Genomic DNA, 26,050 nt, shown 5'->3' with positions numbered 1-26,050 from the left:
TAGACAACACAAGACTAGGAGATTACCCGATTCGAATTTTCTAACAAGTTCTAACTCATATTTCAATATGAATCAAAATCAACCTCTTAACAAGAGAAAGCTTCAACAATCAAAATTTGATCCATCGAACTGTACACAACCTAGATTCTATAAGAATGCAACCTTCCATCATAATGAACCAAAGAAAACCTACAATGCGCTCAGAAACGAAAAACAAGGCAACAAATATTATAATCAAAGTGCTAATCCCCAGCATAAGTCTGGAAGAGTGTGTACATTGACTCATCGAGGTAATCATCAAGAGAATGTACTGAAAAACATGAAGAAGACGAGGAGAGCAGACAATACAAAAATTGAACCAATCAAATCTAGATCTAATTCTTATGAATTTGTAAGATCACCCAATCACAACATCAAATCATCTTCAAAATCAGAGTTAAACACGAAATCAATGACCCGGAAATCAAATATCACATGTCATTTTTGTTGTTGTGAGGGACACACATCTCTAAAATGCGAACTTAGGAGGGGGAACAACATGAAGAATGTTGTTTGGGTACCTAAGTCTCAGAAGAACTAATTGACATTTGAACCATCTCCCCAACTCTTAAATTTCAATATAATCTAAGGGAGATGAATTCTAAAGATATATACTAGGTCTAATCACTAGGGTATATCTATAACAGGTAGTAAACATATACACACACACACACACACTCAAAGACTACAATAAATAGCTCTAATAGTTCAAAATCTTCTCGACCGTTGCAATGGTATCTAGTAGCATTTTAGCTGCCAGCTGACAAAAGGTGAATCTCCTCTATGAAAACTCTAGATTTAAAAGTGATTTGTTTCCATAACATTAATGTATATATTTTTGTATTCTTCATTCCATAAATATTCCTCCCTTGATTGATTATTTCCAAATCATTTTTAATCAAGATATATTCAACAGGGAATTAAATCGAGATAATAAATTAAAAATATTCTACAAAGATTATAAATGAACCTTATATAAGAGAAGATACTCTATGAACAAGTTCATTCCACCAAATACAATATTTCTCTACCCTCTTCTTTACATATCTCAACTAAGAACTCAATCATGCCTCCGAAACCTTGTTCTCTTGGGAAGATTGACATAGAAAAACTTAAGAAATGAGAGTGGGTGAGTATTGATATTGATAACTGGGGAAATTGCATGAAGTGTGACGAAAAGAGTAGAATGTTGGAGATGTTCTATTGTATGAACTGTACCGCTACCATTCATCCCCTTTGCTTGGATGATGATGCTGATCTGTATGATGACCCTCGATTCCAATTTTGGAAGTGTTCTATCTGTGAGGAGAAAGAGAAGGATAACAAGCCCAAGAATGGTGAATGAAGCTCCAAGAAAAACGATGAGAAGACCAACTAATAAAATCTAAATAGTTTCATAATCTAGAATTAAGTATTAGTCTATGTTATTTTCGTCTGCACTCTTTATCTTAGTGATCAAGTCAATTCAAACACGAAAAGATTAAATATATTAATCTTCCTTTATGTTTTATTCCATTCTCTTTTATTCTTCACCTCCCCTTCCTTTCTCTACTCTCCATCCAAATAGGGTGATTTGTGCCTACTATAAAACCATGTCTGATGTCAATGTTTAGTCATTGGCAAAAGACAACTTATCTAATGTTAATGGATGAAAATTATGTAAAATTTTCCATTTCATGCTGTGTAGTAGAAATATTAGTTGCATTCTGCAAAATAGTTACAAAAAGTGGGGCATATATAATAGTGATTTTAGTAGCTTATAAATAGTCTGGCACTACTAGAATCTGAGTTTCTTGCATGGATAAAAATAATTGTTGCATGGTTAAGTAGTGTCCATGCAACAAGTATTGGCATTTCTGACACAATTAAATTTGTTGCATGGACAGTCCCATGCAACTGTTACTCATGCAACAAATGTGATAGTTAACCATGCAACTGTCTCTTATTTATCCATGCAACAAATATTTGATGACCCATGACACATCAGCAGAAATAGAAAATATATTTTAATGAATGTCCATGCAACAACTCATTTCATATCCATGCAACAAGTCTCTCAAATTTAGACTAAACTGTTGCATGAGTAACCCATGCAACAATTATTTGAGAACTATTTGTTGCATGGACTTGTCCATGCAACAAATCTCTAAAATCTAAACTAAACAGTTGCATGAGTAACCCATGCAACAAGTCTGGAGGATTATTTGCGAACTATTTGTTGCATGGATTACCCATGCAACAAGTTTTGACGATTTTTTTGAACTGTGTTGCATGGGTCTACCCATGCAACAATTATTGAATTTCTGGACAGTGACTTTTCTATATATATTTGATCTCTCCTTTCAAATTGAATATATTCTTATAAATTACAACAAGTGATACATTACAGCAGTATATTAATTTCTTCACATCCTACTTAATATTGTTCAAATTTAGAAGGAAATTTGATCTCTCCTTTTAAATTAAATATATTTTGTAAATTACAACATATATTATAAAGTAAATGAGATACACCAGTGGAGAGTTTTCTCCCCACTTGTAGTGACTTGTTGCATTCAAAATTATTAAAATCCAATTTCAAACAAAATTTGAACGGAGTTTGCAATTTTAAACAAAATCTGATTGCAATTTCCAATAAAATCCAATTTGCAAATTGTTTCACAATAATTAAAATCTAATTTCAATCATTAGACAAAAGTTATCCTAGATAAACAAAATCTTGAGTTATCTCTTTCAACAAAATATGAGTTCATCACTTGCAGCCCCTACATACGCTGAAAAAAAAATTTACATTACAAAGTGAGCATTTCAAAAGAAAAAAAATGATGACACATTTTCTTGTCAGCCATTGCCAACAATCACTAGTACTGTATAGAAAGTGGATGGTAAAACCTTGAAAACTATACTTCACTCCTATATGAAAATATTTATTGAGATGAGATGCGCTTGTTTTGATTTTTGGTAGTACCAGTATCTTACTTAGGCACATAAAATTTCAAAAGCATATCTATATATAATTCTATTATGTCATCATGTTGATTTAAAAAAAAAAAAAGCACATGGGGTCTGTAGTCTACCAGTTCTGTCAATCCAGTTCAGTGCATATCAGTATATATACCACACTACAGACCTTCATTTTGGTGAAGATTATTGAAATTTTTTTATTACTATTAGGCTAATACCATTTACCAATTATGGTTTTCAACAGTGGTAATCGGTACACTGTACAAAGTACAAATTAGAGTGGTACTGGTAATTGCAATTTACCATTTAGCATTTACTATTAGTTTGCAACAGTGGTACTGGTAGTTGCTTGAAATTTCACTATTACCATTTAATTAGTACACAGAAGAGGGAGGGAGGGAGAGCAAAAGAAAATACTAACTATATTGGTTTAAATTAGATCTGATCGAAATTATAGAACAGATAAGTTAATCATTGTAGCATGAAGCATAAATTACATTGTAAGGGCCATCGTAAATTTTTTGTTCTTTGTTTAGTAATGGTATCGAACCGATTGCTAACACATAAATAATAAATACTAACATGATACCACATGAGGGTTTAATTGCTAACTTCAATTTCTTCAATTTCTTTTTGGTTCGGGCATTTTGTCGAACACTTTAAATGCATGCATCAATGCAACAAAATTTACTCAAACTTACGAATGCATGTGATTCAGCGGGGCATTTCATCAAACACCTTGTGGCGTAGTGGAAGTGTAACCAAATTAACAAGTAGAGTAAACAAAATCAGAGAGAGAGCATACCATGAACAAGTAGATTAGTCAAGTGAGGTTGTATTAATTCCAACTAAGAAATTACAACAAAGATTCATACTATGATTTATAGTTTTAATTATAGGTTGATGAATCTTAGTCAAGTGAGGTTGAATCAATCAAAAAATCAGAGCACCTCATGACTCTCTATAATACAACCCACTGTATTGAATCTTGTAAAGATAAACTTTTGATAGAGATGTGTAAGTAAATATAAAAGTGAGGTTGGCACAGTCTGACAAGGCAATGACCAGAACAAGTGAACTTGATTTCACAAAAAGAGCCTACTGTTGAGAATTAATAAAAACAATAAAAAGTGTAAATACTGTGAAAATCCTAGTATTTTGGTTCGGACATTTTGTCGAACACTTTAAATGCATGCATCAATGCAATAAATTGACTGCATGCATCACTACTTACAATCAGATTCTAGGACCCTTCAAAACATCTGCTACTCTTGGAAGAAACCCAGGAGAGACCATGTTGGCGACAGCGGCGGCAAGGAGAATTTTTCATGCGGCTCGAGAGAGAGAGATGCAGAGGGAGAAGGAAGACGGCGGCAAGGAGAATTGTTCTCTTTGCACTAAGAAACAAATCACACAACTGCAAGAAGTGAGCGAAATTGAACAGAAAATTAGAAAGATCATTGGTTCAATTTTAATTGAAGCACTTACTCCTAGGAAATTAATTGACAACAAATAAAGAAATTTCAAGAACCTAACTGAGGCATTTCGCTTCTGGATCTCCTATTTCCAGTGTTGCTCGATTAAGGGGACAAGGGGTATGTCGTTGAGAAGATAAATTCAGTAAGGAAAGTGAAAAATGAGGGAATTAAAATTTAGTAAAAAAAAACTGCCAAGTCCTGAAGTCCCCAGAGTACAGAGAACTCTCAGTCGCATTTACTTATACATCAACCCACAAATTTATATCCCCTGAGGTAACAAGATATTTATAGTTAGATCGGTGCCTATGATCAGATTTAGCACGATTATTGAAGGAGTCAGATGATTTCATCTAGTGTGGATCTAAACATAAATGTTATGTCACCTCAGCGAAATGGACCTCCTGATAACAGCCCCTGTAATGGAGATATCCATTGGTAATCCTGACTCTTCATCTTCCATCGGACGATTCATATCAACAGATTATGAAATTTGTGAATTTTGTATAACATATAATATGAATAAATTTCTAAAAAAATATTTTCTACATTCTTACATATCATGTGACCAAATAATGCTTGTAATTGTTAATTTTTTAGAATTTCGTCATTATTTGCCTCTTAAAATTGAGCCAATGATTACAGACCGTTCATTTTTACGTAAGCGATTGACGGTTGATCCTCGATGAATTACTTCCAAATTACTTTTTAAATGATCAGGGGAAAACATTGAACTATTTTAACAACAAAAATCTTAACTTTTATTATGTTGAATCTTCGATCCAACGCGAAGTGTTTGTGACCCTACGATGTTTGTATATTTCGTGACCTTGATGGATAGGTAAATGAACATAAAATTTCATCAAACTTCACTGTAATGATTTTAATGTGATACTCTTTAATTTTAACAGTTCCGATCGACCATCGGACGACGCATACTTGTGGGTTTTCATTAACTCACACAACGAGAGTTCATATGCTATGTTCAACAATGATAGATATGAGTTATTGATGCAACAAGCTTATGCTGTATAATTTTTTGATCTAAATCATGTAGTAATTCATAAACATGTTCTTCCATTAATTATCCATTAATTATCGTATAAATTTCATTAATATCATTTGCAATTATTTTGTTTTCTAAATCAATTTCCTAAATGAAGTACTATATATAATTTCAATCCCATTTAAATATGAACTGCAAAAATAAAATACCTATTACATCTAGAAGTTCAAACTAAACAATTAATAAAAATAAAATTTAATTAATGAAAAGTAAATACGGTAGAACTTTCATTTTTTATCTAAATTAAACAATAATAAAGTAATTTTGTATGTATCAAGAAAATTAGTTTCTATCATTGACTCACATCTTAATTGTGTGAAGAAAATATCATATATAATTTCAATCATATTCAATTAATTACAACAATAAAATACTAACTACATCTAGAAATCTGAATTAAAGTAATAAACGTATATTAAAGATATTTGTGCATTCATCTCGGACCGGATTCTGATCGGACAGTCCAAATATAAACTCACAATTCGAGTTACAATAGAGAAATTGGACCCAGACAAAACAACCCTATACCTTACTTATCCCCTCCGCAAATTACCCTCCCTCCCAGCCGCCTTATTCTTTCAATTTTCATTTTCACCCCAATCCCCTTTCTCCCTCCCTCCCTCGCCAAGCCTACACTCCCCCTTCTAGTCCTAGTTTTCTAAACCCTAGATCTAAAGTGCGAAACGTAAATGAGAAGAGCAGCGACGGCAAGCCTGCTCAGGCAGTGCGCACTCAGGTGGAACCGCGGAAGGCGGGCGGACCGGTGGCTCAGGCGGGACGGGGTACGGCTGCCGCCACTTAGCGTTGGATACTAGCAAGTGGTAACCTTCCGACACGGGTAGTCCCAAATTTGACTGATTTTTCTGATTGAGTTAATTCATCATAACACTATTTCGTCCTCTCTAATTCATTAGAATAAAGATGCTAAAGTCTTGGGTTTGATGTTTTCCTTTTTTTAACCACATTACTAAATTATAATTTCAATCTTTTGCAATAACTTGATAACTCAAGTGCCCCATTTTTTTTCTTTTTGTTTTCTAACAGGGAGGTCCCATAAAGACAAACTGTAACTGGAAATTAGATGTTCAACAATAATTTTGTGTGTACTTAATTTAGAATATATGATAATATAGAGAACTTGATTAATAGAGGAGATTGGATCCTCTTGAATAAAATGCAAGAATTTAATAGTACTCTCTACGTTGTTGACATTTAAATTTAAACTTTGTATAGATTTGAATTAATTGTGATGCTTAGGTTATTCACCTGTACCAGAAACTGGATGCGTACTGGTACAGTACTCAGTCTGCCAAGATTGGCTTAAAATTTTCCTTAAGCTCCAGGGTTTGACTTGTAAATATGTAATTACCCCTTGTCAGGAGGACTAAGCTACAAATTTAAAGTTTAAATAGGTCTGGTTAACCTTGTTTTCTATTTGAATTTGGGCTGGGCAGATTTTTATTAAATCGGTTCTAGGCAAAAATAATGGTTGCAATCATTGTTGTGAGTTTTATTTTCTTTTCACATTTTTGCTTCTTTGAGTCTTAGATCAGCGTATATGTCTAAAAATTGACACATACACTTTCTGAGTACAGGTTACTTCACTCTGAACCTATGTGAGATTTGTTGACACTTAAAATTTGCAAAAACAGCCCCTAAGTTATCAAGGAACTGTACAATGCTATGTGTGTCGAACAATTATAAAACTAGCTTAATACATGATAATAGAAAAATTTGACTTATTATACCTCTTCTCTGCCTTCCCCTCGTTAATTTTTGTTATTTCAAGTTGTGTCAAAATCGGCCAAAACCTGAGGTAGAAGTTTTTTATAGATTCAATGAATATGCTCACTAGTTTAACAATAATTGCTTATTATTCTCTAATTCTAGCACTGCAATTGGTACATGTGTTGTGGACTTTAGGAGTTGGTTAATTTCCATACACCTTGTTTGTAATTAATGGAAAATATATTGTGGGTACTAGTTTCTTATTTTACTTAATAATTCATGGTGCTCTCATTACACTTTTTACGATTTGAACGTGTGAACCTTTGTTGTGCTCATGTGAACCTCTTGAGACCGGTCGATCCAAAGCAATCTCTCATGTTCCAATTAATTTAAGTGTATTGTTTATTGAGATCTGACATGTAATGTTTATTGAGTAGTTAATAATTCCAAATTGGTGCAATGGCAGTATGAATCACAGCTTATTCCTTCATGTATTCTAATAAACTTTTTGAAACAATGGCAGTTGTGAATCTGACACTCATTGATCTTTCTGGTTCGTTCATATATTGAGAAGGTAATGTTTCCACTCCTCTTATGCTTGCCTAATCACTACTGGTGTGTTTTCTAATAATTATTTCTGCACCTGTTTTGTCATAACAAAAACCGAGATTCTAGTTCCATGGACAATTTTTTGTAGTGTAATATGGCAGTAAGATTCATCTTTTTGTATTTTTTTTGTAGTGTAATTTTTTTCTTTTTTGTTTTGAAAACCTTTGTAAAAGTTACGAAGTCGTGAGGAGAAATTGAACTTTCGACCCTTGGGTATAACAGTTCTAGGACTTTTTCCTAACCAACTGTGCTACCTCCCCTTTTTGTAGTGTAATTTTTTTTCTTTTTTCCAAACTGACAGTAGGTTTTCATTATGCTGCACAAGATAAAGTTACAGTATCATATTTTACAGGATTACATCTGAATAAACAAAAAGATATTCAGATAAAAAATGTATGTTTCTATTTGAAAAACTTTTTAGGGGGTTATTTTTTTTATTAATAGTTATTAATAATTTCTGATCAATTTTTTAATAATATAAAGTCTAATAATTAACATATAAATATTAAGGAAAATAAAAAATAAAAGTGTAAAAAATAAACGTTGCGAGTAAAGGTGAAAAAAATAATTTACTATTTAATAATTAAATTAAAGAAATAAAAAGTGCGCTTGTCTAAAGATGAATATAAAAAACAAAATTGATAACATGTAATAAATAATAATGTAATAAGAGAATGAACAAGATATGGCATATGAAATATAAAATTTAAGTTCAACTTTGGATTCTTTTTTCATGAATTTGTGCACTAATTTGATTCTCGTGCATTTTTTAGGCTATTTATTTTTCATTTGTAAAAAGACCATCAAACATACTTTAAGATATAAATTTCGTTCCCCCTAAATTTTCAAAAAATTTATTATTCATGGGCCATCTAACAGGCCCTTATCTCATCCAATTTGGGAATAAGCTGCAATCAATTTTTGTAACTCCTTGGCTGTGATTGACGTTGAAAAAGGAAAATAATTGCTCATTACTAAACTTACATAAGATTTTTGACATTATCTCTTTACTTTTTTTCTTCATCTGACTCAATTTCTTCGAGTTAAAAGATTTGAAGTTTTATCCCCTGTTTGGCAACAAGACAAATGAGGAATAATTCCGGAATAAGTTTTGTCTTGTTTTATCCTCAAATTTTATGAGGTATAAACTGTAAACATGAGAGGGACATCTAGCAACTATTGGAAGAACTTTCGAAATAAATTATACATATATTTGAAAGAAAAAAATTATAGGGTTGGAGCTTTGAAATTATTATGATGACACATTTTCAATTCACGCAAGTATTCTCTTGGAGCTTTGAAATTATTTGGAAAATCTATTTAGTGTACTCATATAAAAAAACCATAATAATATTCAATATCCTCAAAATTTTTTTTTCTTTTTTCTTTCTTTATAATGTATTTAATATTTTATTTTGTTATAATAAAAATTAAACTGACAAAAAAAACCAAGTTAATATAACTCAGGCTGTTTGATTTAAGTAGATGATGATGTCTCATGAGGTTTATAAATAGAACTAAGTTTAAATAGAAAGAGTATATTTGTCAATTTAAATGTTTAAATAATTAAATAAAATGTCAAACAAATAAAAGGGGATAAAAGAAAATTATTAAATTTTTGTGAGAATATTATATATTATTGTACTTTCTTGAAAAAAAATTGGCTATCAATTTACATATAAAGAAAGAAATAAATATAGAAAAACAAAAAATGTACATTAATCAAGTGCATCAGATGATGTGGTGCTCATCATAGTGACAAATGAATTATTCGGGTTTGGTTCGGCGAGTTCAAAAATTCGTGATTCGGGAATAATTTGGTTATAATTCGGGAATGATTTGGAATTATCTGGACTAGAGATCTCAATTCTGTAAGACAGCAAAAGAAAAAAAAAACCAAAAAAAAATGTTCTTTGAAAAATTCGGAAAAAATTCGCGAATAATTCGCAAAATTCAGGAAAAATTCGTAAAATTCGGAAAAATTTTGTAAAATTTGCGAATTATTCGGCGTTCGGTTCGACATCACCAAAAAACCAAAGTATTCGGATTTAATTCGCGAATCTTGTGAACTCATCGATCAACTCGTGCATGCATGGTCACTCGTTAATTTTCTAATTTAATTTCTCCAATATTAACCCTCAAAATTAAGTTTAATCTGCATGATTACGACAACTAATTTAATTTATTTGGCACGTGTCACAGTTTCATGTAAAAAGTACTATTTAAAATTCAATTAAAAAATTCTGATAAATATTTATAATTAAGAGGTTTTAACTATGAGTAAGGCTTGGATGCTATGGATAGCATAAGGTCATCCCGTGCTACGGCCTCAAAAACTTATCGTATAACCTTCAAACTTCGATTTAAATAGCTCAATAAATTGGTTATATAATAAACTTGTAGAATACTAACTTTTATTATTTTTGGAGTTTTTTTACTATTTATTATGATTTATGAAAGATGACAAAAAATGAATAGGTCATTTTTGGCCATCTTTCATAAATCATAATAAATAGTAAAAAAGTTCCAAAAAAAGTAAAAATTAGTATTTTACAAGTTTATTATATAGCCAATTTATTGAGCTATTTAAATCGAAGTTTGAAGATAATAAGATAAGTTTTTGAGGCCGTAGCACGGGATGGCCATATGCTATTCATAGCACCCAAGCCTTACTCTTTAACTATATATGCTTGCATGATGTTCTGTTTTAAAGACACGTGGCATATATCACTCCACCGAGTTTTTTAAAAATACCCAAATTTATAAATATTTTATTATAAATAATCACATTTTTGTCAAAATTTTATTTTTGCCCAAACCGTACAGATTATTTACGGTTTCAATTAAAAATTCAAACCGTAAGTAATACTTACGGTTTGAATTTTTTTTTTATTTAAAAATTCGGACCGTATATAATATTTACGGTTTGATTTTATTTTTTATTTTTTTATTTTTAGTCCAACTTTGCACCTCTGGTTAACATATCAAAACACCTTCAAAAATCATGAAAATTTACCGACATGCATTCTTGACTTCATAGAATAAGACTGTGAAGTTTCATACAAAATCTCCAACCAGATCGTGAGATATCGGCTCTCAAAAATTACCCGAACTGCTAAAGGAGTGCTTCTAAGCCCAAATTTGCACCTCTGATTAACATATCAAAACACCTTCAAAAATCATGAAAATTTACCGACATGCATTCTTGACTTCATAGAACAAGACTGTGAAGTTTCATACAAGATCTCGAAACAGATCGTGAGATATCGGCTCTCAAAAATTACCCGAACTGCTGAAGGAGTGCTTCTGAGCCCAACTTTGCACCTCTAGTTAACATATCAAAACACCTTCAAAAATCATGAAATGCAAGGTAGGCGACAGGGCCACCGTCCTCTCCGTTCCACTACTGACAGGTAGAGTCGAGGTATGTAACATTCAACCCTGATTATATTTCATTCCAATATTGAACAAGTCGTATTGTTGTTCCTAATTTTCTTGTTTTAGTGTAGTGTTTTTTTGTTGTATAAATACTTCCCAAGAACGATTACAATATATAACATAGCTCAACTCAAAGCATAATAAAATATAACGAAACTAATTGGTATCCTTGCAAGGTCCTGCCTACATGCCTCCATTCTTCCTGTCAAGCACCTAACTGATATAGCCCTTCGGATTACCATTGATAGAAAGTTTTTTTTTTATAGTTTTAGTTCAGTTTAGCTATGTTACATTTTATTATGTTTAAGTTTTAGTTCAGTTTAGCTATGTGATGTTTTATTATGTTTGAGTTTTCAGTTTTGTTATGTTTCATTATCTCACGATCTGTTCTGAGATATTGTATGAAACTTCACAGTCTTGTTCTATAAAGTCAATAATGTATGTCGGTAAATTTTCATGATTTTTGAAGGTGTTTTGATATGTTAATCAGAGGTGCAAATTTGGGCTCAGAAGCACTCCTTCAGCAGTTCGGACAATTTTTGAGAGCTGATATCTCACGATCTGTTTTTAGATCTTGTATGAAACTTCACAGTCTTGTTCTATGAAGTCAAGAATACATGTCGGTAAATTTTCATGATTTTTTAAGGTGTTTTGATATGTTAATCAGAGGTGCAAATTTGGGCTCAGAAGCACTCATTCAGCAGTTCGGGCAATATTTGAGAGCCGATATCTCACGATCTGTTTTGAGATCTTGTATGAAACTTGACAGTCTTGTTCTATGAACTCAAGAATGAATGTCGGTAAATTTTCATAATTTTTTAAGGTGTTTTGATATGTTAATTAGAGGTGCAAATTTCGGCTCAAAAGCACTCCTTCAGCAGTTCGGGCAATTTTTGAGAGCCGATATCTCACGATCTGTTTTGAGATTTTGTATGAAACTTTACAGTCTTGTTCTATGAAGTCAAGAATGCATGTCGGTAAATTTTCATGAATTTTGAAGGTGTTTTGATATGTTAACTAGAGGTGCAAAGTTGGGCTAAAAAAAAAAAAATTCAAACCGTAAATATTATATACGGTCCGAATTTTTAAATCAAAAAAAAAAAAATCAAACCGTAAGGAATATTTACAGTTTGAATTTTTAATTGAAACCGTAAATAATCTGTACGGTTTGGGCAAAAATAAAATTTTGACAAAAATGTGGTTATTTATAATAAAATATTTATAAATTTGAGTATTTTTAAAAAACTCGGATCACTCCGTTTCAGGGAGTGGTATCATATATAATATTAATACATCTGATTATAATCTTTCAAATAAATTCTTTTTTCCATCTAAGCAAAGAATCACTTTTAATAATTACATTAATTAAGATTGTTATCTTTCAATTAAATTTGCTTCCGGGTATCAAATTCAGGAGTCTGTATCCTTCCTTTGGGTTAAAGATTTTAACAGAGCAGTTTTGGCTTCATACAGCACAGCTAGCGTTTATAAAATCAAAACATGTTTATGCGTTGCACTGCAGAATTTCCAAAAATATATTTTCCCTTTCCCGCTCATTACATCTGATTAATGTCGATCCGTGCCCTATCTTCTGATTGGTTCTCACAAGTTCCCACGGATCGTCCCCTCTATGGGAGCATCCTATCCGTCCATCTAAAATCGCATCGATCTAATCAACTTCCTTCCGACGAATTGCTTCCTTCCGCCTAATCCGAAATTTCAAATCCGCCCGTGCGCCTCTCTTTCTTCTCTATCGTCTCCTGTCCTCTCCTCTAAACTAGGGCTGTAAACGAGCTGGCTCGGGCCGAGCTGGGCCTTGGCTCAGCTCATTAATTCTGGCCCGAGCCTGGACCGAGCGAGCTGGACCTAGGGGTCCCGAGCCAAAAGTCTTGGCTCAGCTTGTGACGAGCCAGCCCGAGCTAGCTCGCGAGCTGACGAGCTGACGAGCTGACTCACTGGGCTTTATTGGGCTGCTTTGCTGCTTTATTGGGCTGCTCTGCTATTATACAAAGGCTATTTCTAATGATTTATAAAGGCTATTTCTAATGATTTATACGTGTACCCAATACATCATATGTACTCTCTAAATTAAATCAGCTTTAAAACAGCCTTAAAAGCAATGTAATAACAAAATAAAGAAAAAATATATTGAAATGAGCATAAATTCATAGAAAATAACATAAATTTATATGAATCCACATCAAATAACATAAATTCACACAACTAATTAATTTAGAAGATAGAACAAAAAGGCAACATGCCAACATCCAAGCCAAAATACCACAAAATTAAATTACTAATCAAGTAGTCAACAACCAAGCCAAGAAGAACACCAACAGCCATGCAAGTATCAGCCCCGCACATTTAAAACTTGCTGAAAATACACAAACAATTAATTAACATAGGAATAAGAGACATTTTTGTATAATTTCATACAAGCATAATTGAAAGTATTCAACTCACTCGTAAATTGTAAGGATTGAGATCAATTAATACTAAGATTTGACATTGGAAACTGAATTTCCAAACTCTCCTCCACACTTGCAGCTTGCTGAAATTTAAAAATTCAATATGTTATACATTAGATATATTAATACAAGCTAAAACAGCAACTTAAATTAAAAGAATGAATAACTCACTTGAAAAGTTTGCAATTCGGCCTTTGTGCCTGCTCTAATCCAATCACCCCCACAAACTAACATCTCAACTGTATCCTTCGTAAGAGAACTTCTATAATCATCTAAAACACGACCACCAGCACTAAAGGCCGACTCGGATGCGACCGTTGAGATTGGAATGGTAAGAGTATCTCTTGCTAGTTTGCTTAAAATGGGGTATCTCCCTGCATGTACCTGCCACCATTTCAATATATCGAAGGGTGTATGAAGCCTATGCTGAAAAACATCCTCTTTTAGATAGTTTTCCAGATCTGAAGTAGATTGGCTTTCATTCCATGTGGATTGTACAAAACGCCACATATCAGTATCCTCATTACCACTGGCAACACTACTTGATGCAGCTGAAGCACCAGAACCTATCAGTAAAATTTCAAGGATTAACATAAAAAAAGTGAAACTTTAAACAATGCAAAATTTAACATTTAAAAAGTTCAAGTATTTACTCGATGGAGTAGAGGTCGCATGCTCATTCGCATAAATCTCGTATATAGCTCGCATCTTTTCCAACACATCATTAACACGTGAATCAACCTCAACTTCAGGGTACAACCTCTTATAACAGAACTTAATTGAGAGGGTCTTCAATCTTGGATCAAGAATGGCAGCCACTGCCATTAACACATTAACTTCCCCCCAATATTTCTCAAACTTTGTGTACATGGCAAAGCTCATCTCTCGTGTGAAATCATCCTCATCAAAGTAGGCATCACATATTGCCTTTTTCACATTAAGCATCTCAGCTAAAAATAGATTTGAGGTAGGGTAAGATGTGCCCGAATAAATCTTTGTGGCTTGGACAAAAACCTCAAGTAATTTACAAACCTTTTCTGCCTTGTCCCATTCAGAATCATCGGGAACCCACTCACTAAAACTAGAATCTCGATCAGCATAGCCATTGAAGGCATTTTTGTAATAAAGGGCTGATTTAAGCATTCGGTGGGTTGAGTTCCACCTTGTTTTGACATCAATGCACAAAGACCGAGATGTGATTATACCTACCCGCTTTGCATGTTCCCCAAATTTTAGAAGCCGTCCCGGTGACTTCTTAAGGTACTTAACCCCTTCTCTAATTTTGGTTAGACATTTATCAATCTTGCTAAGCCCATCTTGAACAACCAGATTCAAGATATGTGCACAACATCTAATATGAAAAAAAAACCCTTTGAAATGCAACTTATTCCGAGCATTAAAATTCAACTTCATAATTGCTGCTGCCCTATCATTGTTACCGGCATTATCTAAAGTTATAGTTCCAATCTTATCCTCAATGCCCCACTTCCCTAACGATTCCATAATTGCATCAGCTATTGCTTCACCACTGTGAGGTGGTGACAACTCGTTAAAGCTAATTATCCGCTTTTGCAACTTCCATGACTTATCTATGTAATGTGCCGTTAAACACATATAACCAATTGTTTGATTGGAAGTCCAACAATCACTAGTAATTGAAATCCTATCAACAATTTGAAAAACCTTTTTAACATTGTCTTTCTTATTCTCATACACTTTTAGACACTCTTTCTTAATAGTGTTCCTACTCACTGTTTGATAATACGGATTGCAATACTTCAAGAATATATTCATCCGATGGTATTCAGTAAACATGAACGGCAACTCATGACAAATTAGGGCCTTAGCAAGTAACTCCCTACTTTTTGCATGATCATACTTCCCATAATCCACGATACCCGTGTCCACCCCCTCCCCCTCTTTTACAGATGTAAGCATAGAATCATCTAAAGGGAGCATACCAGAATCATTACCTTTAAATCTCTTAATTCTGGAACATTTCTTCACATGACGCAACAATGTTGAGGTTGTTCCACCTTCCGCTACTTTATAGCGTTGCTTGCAGTATTGACACTCAGCCTTATTAGCACCATCTATTACCTTGAAATACTCCCAAACATCAGAAGTTTTTTTCCTTTTAGTCCCACCAGCCTCATCTGTATTGGAACCTGACGCATGTCCACTAGCTGTGCTATTTGCACTTTCCGGCATCACTGGATTACTGCCGGCTGCAGTAGCACCATCAGATGATGTATTTGACATTTGTGCCTATTAACCAAAGCTCACAAATATTAGTCAAAGCTAGCTGAAAATTATAGATGCAAATAATAAGAATAATATTTGCAATAAAAAGTGAAAACATTTCTAATAAAAAATTGAAAAAGCACAGCAGTAGGAATCAGTATCACACCTAGCTAAAACATATGTTAACAAATGACAAAGAAAGTAAAAAGATAAAATATATGTTGACAAATGACAAAAACAGTCCCTAGCACGAGCTAGAGAGACAAAAACAACAACAATCAAGGAAAAATCTCATAGAGACAGTCAAGGCATCTAAGCCGGGAAATGCAACAACCCGCGCAAGGATGCGAAATTAATCTACACACATCCTACTTATCAATCACAAAATCAGCAAATAGAAAAGAGAAGGATTGCTCATAACTAACCGAGAACAGAAAAGAGGCGGAATAGAGGCCGGTACCAAGGAAGCACCTCGCTTCACGCCATTAACTAGCAAGTTGGGAGACAACAGCTTATGCCCTAATAAAGTTGGATAAAAAAAAAAAGTTAGACATTACATAGAAGGCTTACAAATTTCATTAATCCCCGTTTGACATTAAGCAAACAATTTGTGCAAATGATAAATTATATTCTAAGATAATTATTATCAAACAAAATACAAATTAAGTGTAATAAAGTCTGATTCCTTCTTCACAAGCCAAGTGTAATAGATGCATGAATCAATGTTACCATTCTCAGTTTTATATAAAATATGAGACATCTTTGTATAAATTTTCATGAAATTCAACAAATATGACTCAAATTAATCAACAATTCTGGAATCTATGTAAGAACAGACGGGTAATCCTAAAAACTAGTTCTAACAAAGCACAAAAATTGCTTCCTGGAATTAACTATCAGAAGATATTTTGTAAGCTGACAACAGAGGGAGCCGTACCAGAGAATTAGAAAAAAGAAAAAAAATAGAAAAAAGAGAAAAAGATGGTTACCAAAGAGGTAGAGACAGAATCAACAAAGGTGCTAAATTTCATGATGGTTACCAGAAATCGAATATCTGTGCAAAAATTAACAAAGATGGTTAGAAAATTAGAAAAAAACACAGAATCAACAAAGGTGCAAAACAGATCTGTTATATGCTGTTACTTGTTAAATTCAGGGTCTCTTGTCGTCTGGAACTGGGAGGTCGGAGGTCAGAGCTGGCTCAGAACTGGGAGGTCGGACGTCGGAGGTCAGAACTGGGAGGTCAGAGGTCGGAGGCTCAGAGCCTCGGAGATCAGAACTGGGAGATCGGAGGCCAGAAGCGAACAACGAAGTCACGGAGGTCGGAGGTCAGAGCGGCGAAGTCACGAAGCGAGCCTAGAGGAGAGGAGGTCGGGAAGTTGGGAGCCAGATGTGCGCCGCTAGAGGAGAGAAAAGAGGAGTTTGAACTGCTAAACCTAAATCTAAATGGGTCGTATCTGTAATGGGCTGAGAAAATGAGAGTTGAATAGCCTACAGTGTATAGCTCGTTTAGAGCCGAGCTGGCTCGGTCTGAGCTGGGCCTTGGCTCAGCTTGTTTATTTTGGCCCGAGCCTGAGCCGAGCTGGCTCATTAACAGCTCGGTCCACTATCGAGCGAGCTGTTAACGAGCGAGCTAGAGACGAGTCACGAGCGAGCCGCGAGCCACGAGCTTTTTTGACAGCCCTACTCTAAACGATCTGATTTGCTTTTGTTTTTTATTTTGTTTTTGTTTTTGTTTTTCAACTGAATTAGATATATCTTATATTGTGTTATTTGTTTAGTTTCGTATGGATCTGATCTTGAGATTAGATCTCATCAGATTATAGTTTTTTAACAAGTTATCTTCTCGAAAAATATTTTCTATTAACAGGGAGATCATGATCATCCCATCCCATATGTGACGTTCAAGTGCCTTGGACCTTGATTATGCACCCAAGGTGTTTGATCAAATGCAAATGCAAATGCAATGATTACCGGTAATTGTAGATGCACTGGCACTGGCACTGGCACTGGCACTGCTTAATTTGTTTTCCTTGTTCCATGTATTCCTTTGTTTTTCTTTGTTTTCCATTGTTTTCCAGGGAATGCAATGATTGCCGGTAATTAATGAAAACAATATGGGACGCACGACATCTGTCATTTGTGCCCAATTAGGTAATTTCTAATTGTCAAAATAGTCTACAAGTGGTTGGTTCATTTGTCATTTGTTCCCTCTAAGTCTACAAGTGGTTACTAAAGCTTGCTTCATCAATAAAAAGAGATGGTGTATGTGCAGTACAATGGAAAGAGAAGTGGTGTTGCTCATTTCTAAACTTACATAAGATTTTTAATATTATCTCTTTACTTTTTTCTTCATCTGACTGAATTTCTTCTAGTCAAGAGATTTGAAGTTTTAACCCCTGTTTGGCAACAAGACAAGTGAGGAATAATTTTTGTCCTGTTTTGAGGTATAGACTATAAACATCACGGGGACAACTCTTAGAAGAACTTTCGAAATAAATTATACATATATTTGAAAGAAAAAAATATTTTATGAAAAATTGTAATATAAATAGGTAATAGTTAATTAAATAATAAGGGTTCAAATGTCTTCATTTTTTTGTCTCCGTCGTGTCTCCATTTAAAAATTTCAATAACTCAAAATTTAAAACTTAAATAGTCAAAATAAAACCGTTGGATATGACCTACATCATTTTATCTATGCACATGTAAAAACTTATAACATTCTAACTTCATTTTAGTTGTCATCAACAGCTTGTAAAAAGAATACTAATATGGATAATTTAGGAACGTTGATTTTTCAACTTATTGATTCACATAAAATAAAATTGAAATGTGATAATTTTTTATGAGCACATAGAGAAAATAACATACGTCACATTCAACATTTTTATTTTAACTTTTAAATTGTCACGTCCAATTCCCAAGGTATCCTACAACCGAACACATCGTGATGCAGTAGCTATCAGATGATACTAGCGAGAGTGTGCTGACTACGGAGACATTCGGCTTTTACTGTTTATGTGGGAAAAAAATTTCACTTAGGCCCTGTTCGGTTGCACCAGTGGGAATAGGAATGGGTAAGGGAATCAAAAATTTTGAACTGAAAAATACTGTTCACGTGGGAAAAAAAAAATTCAGTCTGAGTGAATTTTCATTTTTCCACGTGAACAGTACACTTTAGTTTACAGCCGAACAGGCCCTTAGAGTGATTTTTTTTCCCACAGGAACAAGGTTTCAGCCATTTAAATTGGATCTGAATCCAAATCTATTCTTGTTCCCGACTGGCAGCCGAACAGGCCCTAATAGTAATATCACCTCTCTTTTCATTATAATCTGTTGTAATTAATATAGAAACCGAGGCATTGTGAATACTTTATTTTTATTTTTAATACAAATGTTTTTTTTAAATCATTTTTAATACAAATGTTAGAGACAATGTTTAGTCTCTAACCTTCAAACAAATATTCTTGATAGTCATGTTCTTATGAAAGTAAAATAAAAATAATGTTACCACTGGGTGAAATCTCTGTTTCACTATTTCTATGTACACAAAGCAAACTTTTTACAATGTATTTACTAACTAGTAAGAGATATGACTGTTTTATAATTTATATAATTATATTAAATAATCACAAAGTAGCAATATATATCAACTGGATGCCCTTCTTTTAATCCGAAGAAAGAAATGGATAATCGGTATAGCCCACAACAGGATCTGGAATATAGAAAGTGCTCCTATTATACTTGTTCAAAGGTGCATCCAATTCAAACCTCTTAGGCAAGTCTGGGTTTGCCAGAAAAATTCGACCGTATGCAACCAAATCAGTGTACCCACTAGAGACTGCCTTGTTTCCGTCTTCTCTATCATACCCACCAGCTACAATAAAAGTTCCATTGAAAGCTTTCCTCATTGGTAAAAGACTATGTGATGTCTCAGCTTTTTCACCGACTTGTATCATCCTTGGTTCTACCATGTGGCAGTACACAATGCCAAATTTGTTGAGGGCATTCACCATGTACAGTCCAAGTGACTCAGGGTTTGAATCGCCTGATTGCTAGTAATTAGCGAATGGAGAAAGTCTGATACCAACCCGCTCGGGTCCTATTTCTTTTGTTACAGACTCAACAATTTCAAGTGCGAAGCGGCAACGGTTCTCAAGGCTGCCGCCATACTGGTCAGTACGATCATTGATTTCGTCTTTCAAGAACTGTTCAATTAGGTATCCATGAGCTCCATGAATCTCAACACCATCAAAACCTACATGATATGGAAAGAAATATATTCTATTAAAACTGGTTCAGCATGGGTGTCGTGATCATGGAGTAATTTGTATAGAATAACCGAATAAGTAGAACCATCTATAGTTGAAAAAGAAAAAAAATATCCCAATTATGTAGCACTTTTGAAAGTACAACATCAAACAATTCGAAGTATGAATCCATTGGTTAATGGTGATACTCATAATAGATGATGCCACCTAGGTAATGACCAATTCTGGAAGAAAAATAACAACTGATACTCATAAAATATTGGTAATGGTACATTATTACCACAATATACCAACACAGCCTGTGTCGTGATGGTATATAAGAAGATTAGAGAAAACCCCTTGACAACAATTTAACACCGGCATCCAACAATATTCACATTAGAGATTCGGAGTTCCATAAGTAAATTGATGGTTAACTAATATCAAATAATTAAAAAAACTCGTTAGGGGCGCAAATCAAAATATCAGACAAGTGTGATGACAGCCAAAATCAGCTTGTACCTGCTTCAATGGCATTTCGAGCAGCAAGCCTAAAATCATTGACAATTTTTGGGATCTCATCGGTCTCTAATCTTCTCGGTGGCGAGTATTCTATCGGGTCCCCATTTGCAAGCTTTTGTGATGCCAGTGGCTTGTCAGTAGATGAAATTGGTGCTTGGCCATTCGGTTGGAACTCTGCCATGGTTAAATTGCTTGTAATTAAAAACTAACAATTGAAGCAAATAAAGAGCACAGGCAAGGTGGTATACTATCAATGTACAACCAAGTTTCACATAATTTATGATTTGATATTAATGTTCATGGTTTAATTTGTAATCTGAAACATTTACTTACGTGTTAATTGGCCAATATACATATGCCCCATGAAATCAGAATCTAACATGAATTGCTTAAGTCATAAACATAATCACTGCATTGTCACCATTTCATATTAGATTTAATAAAACCTCAGGCAAGAGTAAGAAAGAGAACTTACGGTACTTTGAAGCCCTTCCAGTATGCCAAATCTGGCAAAAGAATATGCCACCTTTCGCATGAACGGCATCAACGATTGGCTTCCATGCTTCCACTTGTTCTTTTGTCCAAATGTCAGGCGCATCTGGAAAGCTGCCAATAGAGTAAATTTGCGGCAAATGCCAGGGATGGAAACGGAAAAGTTTCAGTTCAGGGGCCTTCATAAAATGGTATAGGCACTATAAAAGCTCCACTGGATTCCCCAATTTGCAACTATCTAAATCCTGAATCAATTCCCAACAACAGTAAAGCTAACCCTGCCTTTGGTAATTAATCCCGCAATTGGGTAATTACTAACTAAAAATTGTGAAATGAAATGTAAATCGTGCTAATTAAAGGAGAAAATAATACCCCTGTGCAGTATCAGAAATACCAGTTGCCTCAGCAATCAAAAGGCCACCTGGGGTTGTTCTCTGAGAATAATACAATATAGCATGTGGCTGAGGTACATTACTGGAAGATCTTTGCCTTGTTAGTGGAGCAAGGACAATTCTACAAAATTGTAAAAAACTATGAGAAATGGAACAAGAAGTCTCATAAATATAAATTACTTATGGGATATAATTAAGCGAAAGATTTCTGACAGGCAATATATACAGTGTTTTAAACAAACCTAACATAAATTAGTTGTTGCCGACAAGGCGACAATTCCATGTGTTCATCTTTTTTACTTAATGGAGTTGCCAAATTTTTTGAACAAAGCTCAAAATAATCAAGAATATTGTATTTAACTGACCTGTGAGAGAGTTCGAACGGGCCCATCTTGTAAGGCGTGAGTAGAGGAATTGTTGGTGCCATTGCTCACTAGCTCTCTCTCCCTCCTAACTCTTTTTTATTCAATAATCCAATCTCTATGTTTTTTTCTTCTTCTTTTTTTATTCAAATGCCGTAGAAGGATCTCTATTTATAGGAGCCAGTATCGTCGTCATCGATGACTTACAACAATGAACAAAGAACAAAGAGCCGTTTTGTTTTTGTTTTTGTTTTTTGTACTTTTCTAATTGGCAAACAACAAAAACAGAAGTCAAAATAAAATAAACATTCCTAGTAAAAAGGAGCCTCCATTGAATCCATTCTATGCTGGATTGCTGGTCATCCACGCCAAACAAAATACAGATACCAAATCATGTATCACGTTAATAAGCACGGGTAGGTACTTCTGAACTTGTTTAATTACAAAGCAGATCTAATTGTATATATGACTTTTATCTGAAAAGTCATGAGTTCAAAATTCACAAAATAGAAAAATTCTCTATAGTAATACATATGGATTTAAAATGTGTTTGGTGAGCTTAACTTCAAAATCTATTAGATTAGCGTCAAACAATAAATCCAAAACATTGAAACCAATTTACTTTACGAGTAATGAATTTACATATAAAACTTTTAGAATTTTGAATTACTTTTGTATAAAGTCAAGTGTTCAAAAAATGTTCAAAAAATTAATGCACTAAAATTAATTTATAAACCTTTTAATTTTGACCGCTTGACTTTATATTAAAATAATTCGAAAACTTAAAATTTTTGCATGTAAATTCATCACCTGTGAAATAGATGAATTTCAACGGCTTGAATTTGTCGTTTGAAACTGATATATATATATAATATTTTGGAGTTAAGCTCACCAAACACCTTGGTAAACTTAAGAACACCCTAGTTTTACTCCTACTATATATTGTATTTGTTATCATGAACAATAAAAAAAATGATAAATTTTGGTGTTAGTTTAATTGTTTCTAAAATAACTTAAAATTTGAAATGATTTATATTTGTAAGTTAATATCAAATAACATCAAATTTAATATATAATTAACCTACGAAAATGGTTTATATAATTTTTTTCTATATTTTTTAAAATATCCTCAAGATTTTTAACCAAATCCGTAAACTATATTCGTTGTTTCGCATCACTATAAAGTCATGAATAAATCGATCAGTATAAAGTTTGGATGTATAAATTTGATTAATGTCACCGTAAAGTCGTTTATAGAGTTTCTCTTTCACTGATGATCTACCCCGGCCCTTTGGAGCATCTCCATTTTAGAGAGCTTAAATTAGGATCTAACTCATTTACTTCCCATTTATTTTTCTATTTACTTGTTTGATCTAGTTATATCATTTAAAAGTTATTGTAATCATATAGAATTGTGTTCTGATAATTAAGCTAGGCCTTAAGTTTAGTAGCCTTTTTGCCCTTTTTTATTCATAAATTTTAATGAATAAGGGTGTGGAGATTAAATGTTAAGCTGCACTAAAGAGAATCAGTTTGATAATTAACCTTGATAAAATGCTGGACAAAAGGTACACTAAAAGGTGATTTCGAACTCTATAAGTACTTATTTTGAAGGCTTAAAACTCCTTAGAAGCTTAAGCTTAAGAAGGCTTAAAACTCCTTAGAAGCTTAAGCTTAAGAAGGCTTAATTCGAAGTTGCCAATAAAGTGCAATAGAGACTTTGTTGTTATCCTGGAAAGTGAAATCTCTTTTCCATTAGCCCACAAACATAGTTACAAAATTTGCGAATTATTTGTTTTGTAGAATTGTGTCATTTAATAATTTAAAAGTTATTGTAATCATATAGAATTGTGTTTTGATCATTAAGCTAGGCCTTAAATTTAGTAGCCTTTTATTCATAAATTTTATTGAATAAGGTTGTGGAGATTAAATGTTAAGATGTACTAAAGAGAGTCTGTTTGACAATTAAGCTTGATGAAATGCTCAAGTCAGATAAAATGCAACGAGGAATCGAGGATGAAGAGACTCTTTATCTCATTCCTTGTTGCATCAATTCGGTTCTTTGCGGGTGTAGAAAAGCTTCATGTCTTTATTGACCCCTGCAAAAATATAAGACCAAATTAACATATTATTGGAACAAATTATGAAAGTCAAACACATATGAAGGTTAATTATATAAATTTTTTTTTACAGAAAATAGAGATAAATTTAACAGTAACATGACATTTTACTCAGAGTTACATATAAATATATATAAAAAAATTAACCCCACTGCTTCAAACTTACATTCGCCTCTGCTGATAATACAATACAAATTAAGAGTAAATTTTCTATTTGAAAAATATAGAAATCATATTCATTTCTTAGAACATAAACATGGTCTCCTTGGCGAATCAGATTAGGCATTGCCATTTCTCAATTTAATTGCCGCACCACGGATCCATCTGTGCATGTTTATATACAAGTGCGAAGGTGCGAATTGATGCGATATTAAGGCGATAGATATATAGTGATAATAACTCTTTCATTTATTTGGGAATCTTTTTTTTTTTTTTTTTTTTTTTGATATAGCGGTCAAAATAATATTTTTCTTGTGAAAGCTAGCTATTTTAAAATTTGTATGTAGATCATTATTTATGTGAATATTTTAAAAAGATCTTTAATTCGTTTTGTCCGATCTCGAGATATACTGCACACAATGTCAATATTTACTCATTAATTGCTGTTTTAACTGTGGATTAAAATTATGATAGAATAAGTTATTTATTTTAAATTAAGATAATATAAGATATTTTTGTTTGATTGTGGATTAAAATTATGACAGAATAAGTTGAATATCTTAATCTTTATATTTTGTTTTATGCGTTGGATAGCAACTAGTTTTTTTTTTTTTAATTACAAAGTAATTAAAAATTAAAAAATTGTACATGTTATAGTTTAATCTTATGTAATTTTTAGACTTGTTGGATGCACATAAATTAAATTCTTTCTTACAGGACAAATTTAAATGTAGGTCACACCCTAATATGTTGCTACAAAAATTACGAATAAAAGTTTTTAGAATTAAAAAAGTAACATTATATAATTTAGAATATAATATACTAAACTAGAGATCGAAAATGTAAATCGAGCGACAATATAGATCACATTACAAATAATTTTAATTTCTCTGTCAACTTTGTAATCACAATGCATTTTTAATATTATTTCAAATAATATTTCATACAACAGTATCAGTAGCACTAGGCAACTCCAAATTAGAATAATAATAATAATAATAATAATAATAATAATAATAATAATAATAATAATAATAATAATAATAATAATAATAATTTTAATAATAATAATAATGACGACAAAGATAATGATGCTAATCATAACAATATTTATATTTGACAGTCTAATTGTAGAATAAACATATTTGCTATGGCTACGTGTATTAATTAACTTTGTAGGAAAAAAAAATCTAACAAAATCATCATTACAAAATGATCAAAACGCAAACATAGCCAATCACTACAACAAAATAGACACTTTTTGCGAGGAAAAAAATGCATTTATGACGGTCGTCCGTTGCAAAAAATAAAATCTGAACAATGAGGGTAGTCTCAATATTATTAGCCAAAATTTACTCATTAATTAATTAAAGATGGCGGGGTTTTCATTTTCAAGTTAACTCTCAATATTTACTCATTAATTTTCAAGTTAACTCTCAATATTATTAGCCAAAACTTTTAATCAATGGCGGGGTTTTGATAAATCTTAATTAAAGATGGTGGTCGGTGATTAGGATTTATAAAGGACGGATATAAGACTTAATTAATTAAAGATGACTAAGTTATTAATATAATTTTAAATTTTAATTATGTTTATTATAATTTAATTGAATTTGTTTTTTAAACCTTTTATATATTCTAGTTTTTTTAATAAAATATCAAATGTTTAATCGTAGTCTAATACTCTGATGGTTAGAGTTCTATTTAATATTGGTGAAG

The 26,050-nt window shown here is 32.8% G+C and overlaps 3 protein-coding genes across 3 annotated transcripts in view; 1 reads left to right on the top strand and 2 right to left on the bottom strand.

The window, feature by feature from the left end:
* Positions 1 to 22,186, bottom strand: part of LOC144566711 (putative 12-oxophytodienoate reductase 11) — a 30,892-nt gene extending 8,706 nt beyond the window's left edge. The window contains exon 1 of the mRNA XM_078316734.1: positions 22,134 to 22,186. The gene's annotated coding sequence lies outside the window, so the exon portion shown is untranslated. The remainder of the gene's footprint in view (positions 1 to 22,133) is intronic.
* LOC144566717 (putative 12-oxophytodienoate reductase 11) overlaps positions 1 to 26,050 on the top strand; it is a 73,700-nt gene that overhangs the window by 36,132 nt on the left and 11,518 nt on the right. The gene's annotated exons all lie outside the window — the stretch shown is intronic.
* LOC144566720 (putative 12-oxophytodienoate reductase 11) lies at positions 19,542 to 22,195 on the bottom strand. The gene is made up of 5 exons (XM_078316744.1): positions 22,056 to 22,195; positions 21,671 to 21,811; positions 21,282 to 21,412; positions 20,807 to 20,980; positions 19,542 to 20,292 (listed from the first exon to the last, which is right to left on the bottom strand). Exons 1-5 carry the CDS (start codon positions 22,115 to 22,117, stop codon positions 20,090 to 20,092), a joined length of 711 nt encoding a protein of 236 aa, XP_078172870.1. The 5' UTR covers positions 22,118 to 22,195; the 3' UTR covers positions 19,542 to 20,089.

This window comes from Carex rostrata, chromosome 15 (assembly GCF_964058835.1).
Source record: "Carex rostrata chromosome 15, lpCarRost1.2, whole genome shotgun sequence".
NCBI lineage: Eukaryota > Viridiplantae > Streptophyta > Magnoliopsida > Poales > Cyperaceae > Carex > Carex rostrata.
Note: the sequence above shows the minus strand (reverse complement) of the source record. Positions and strands in the feature narration are given on the sequence as shown.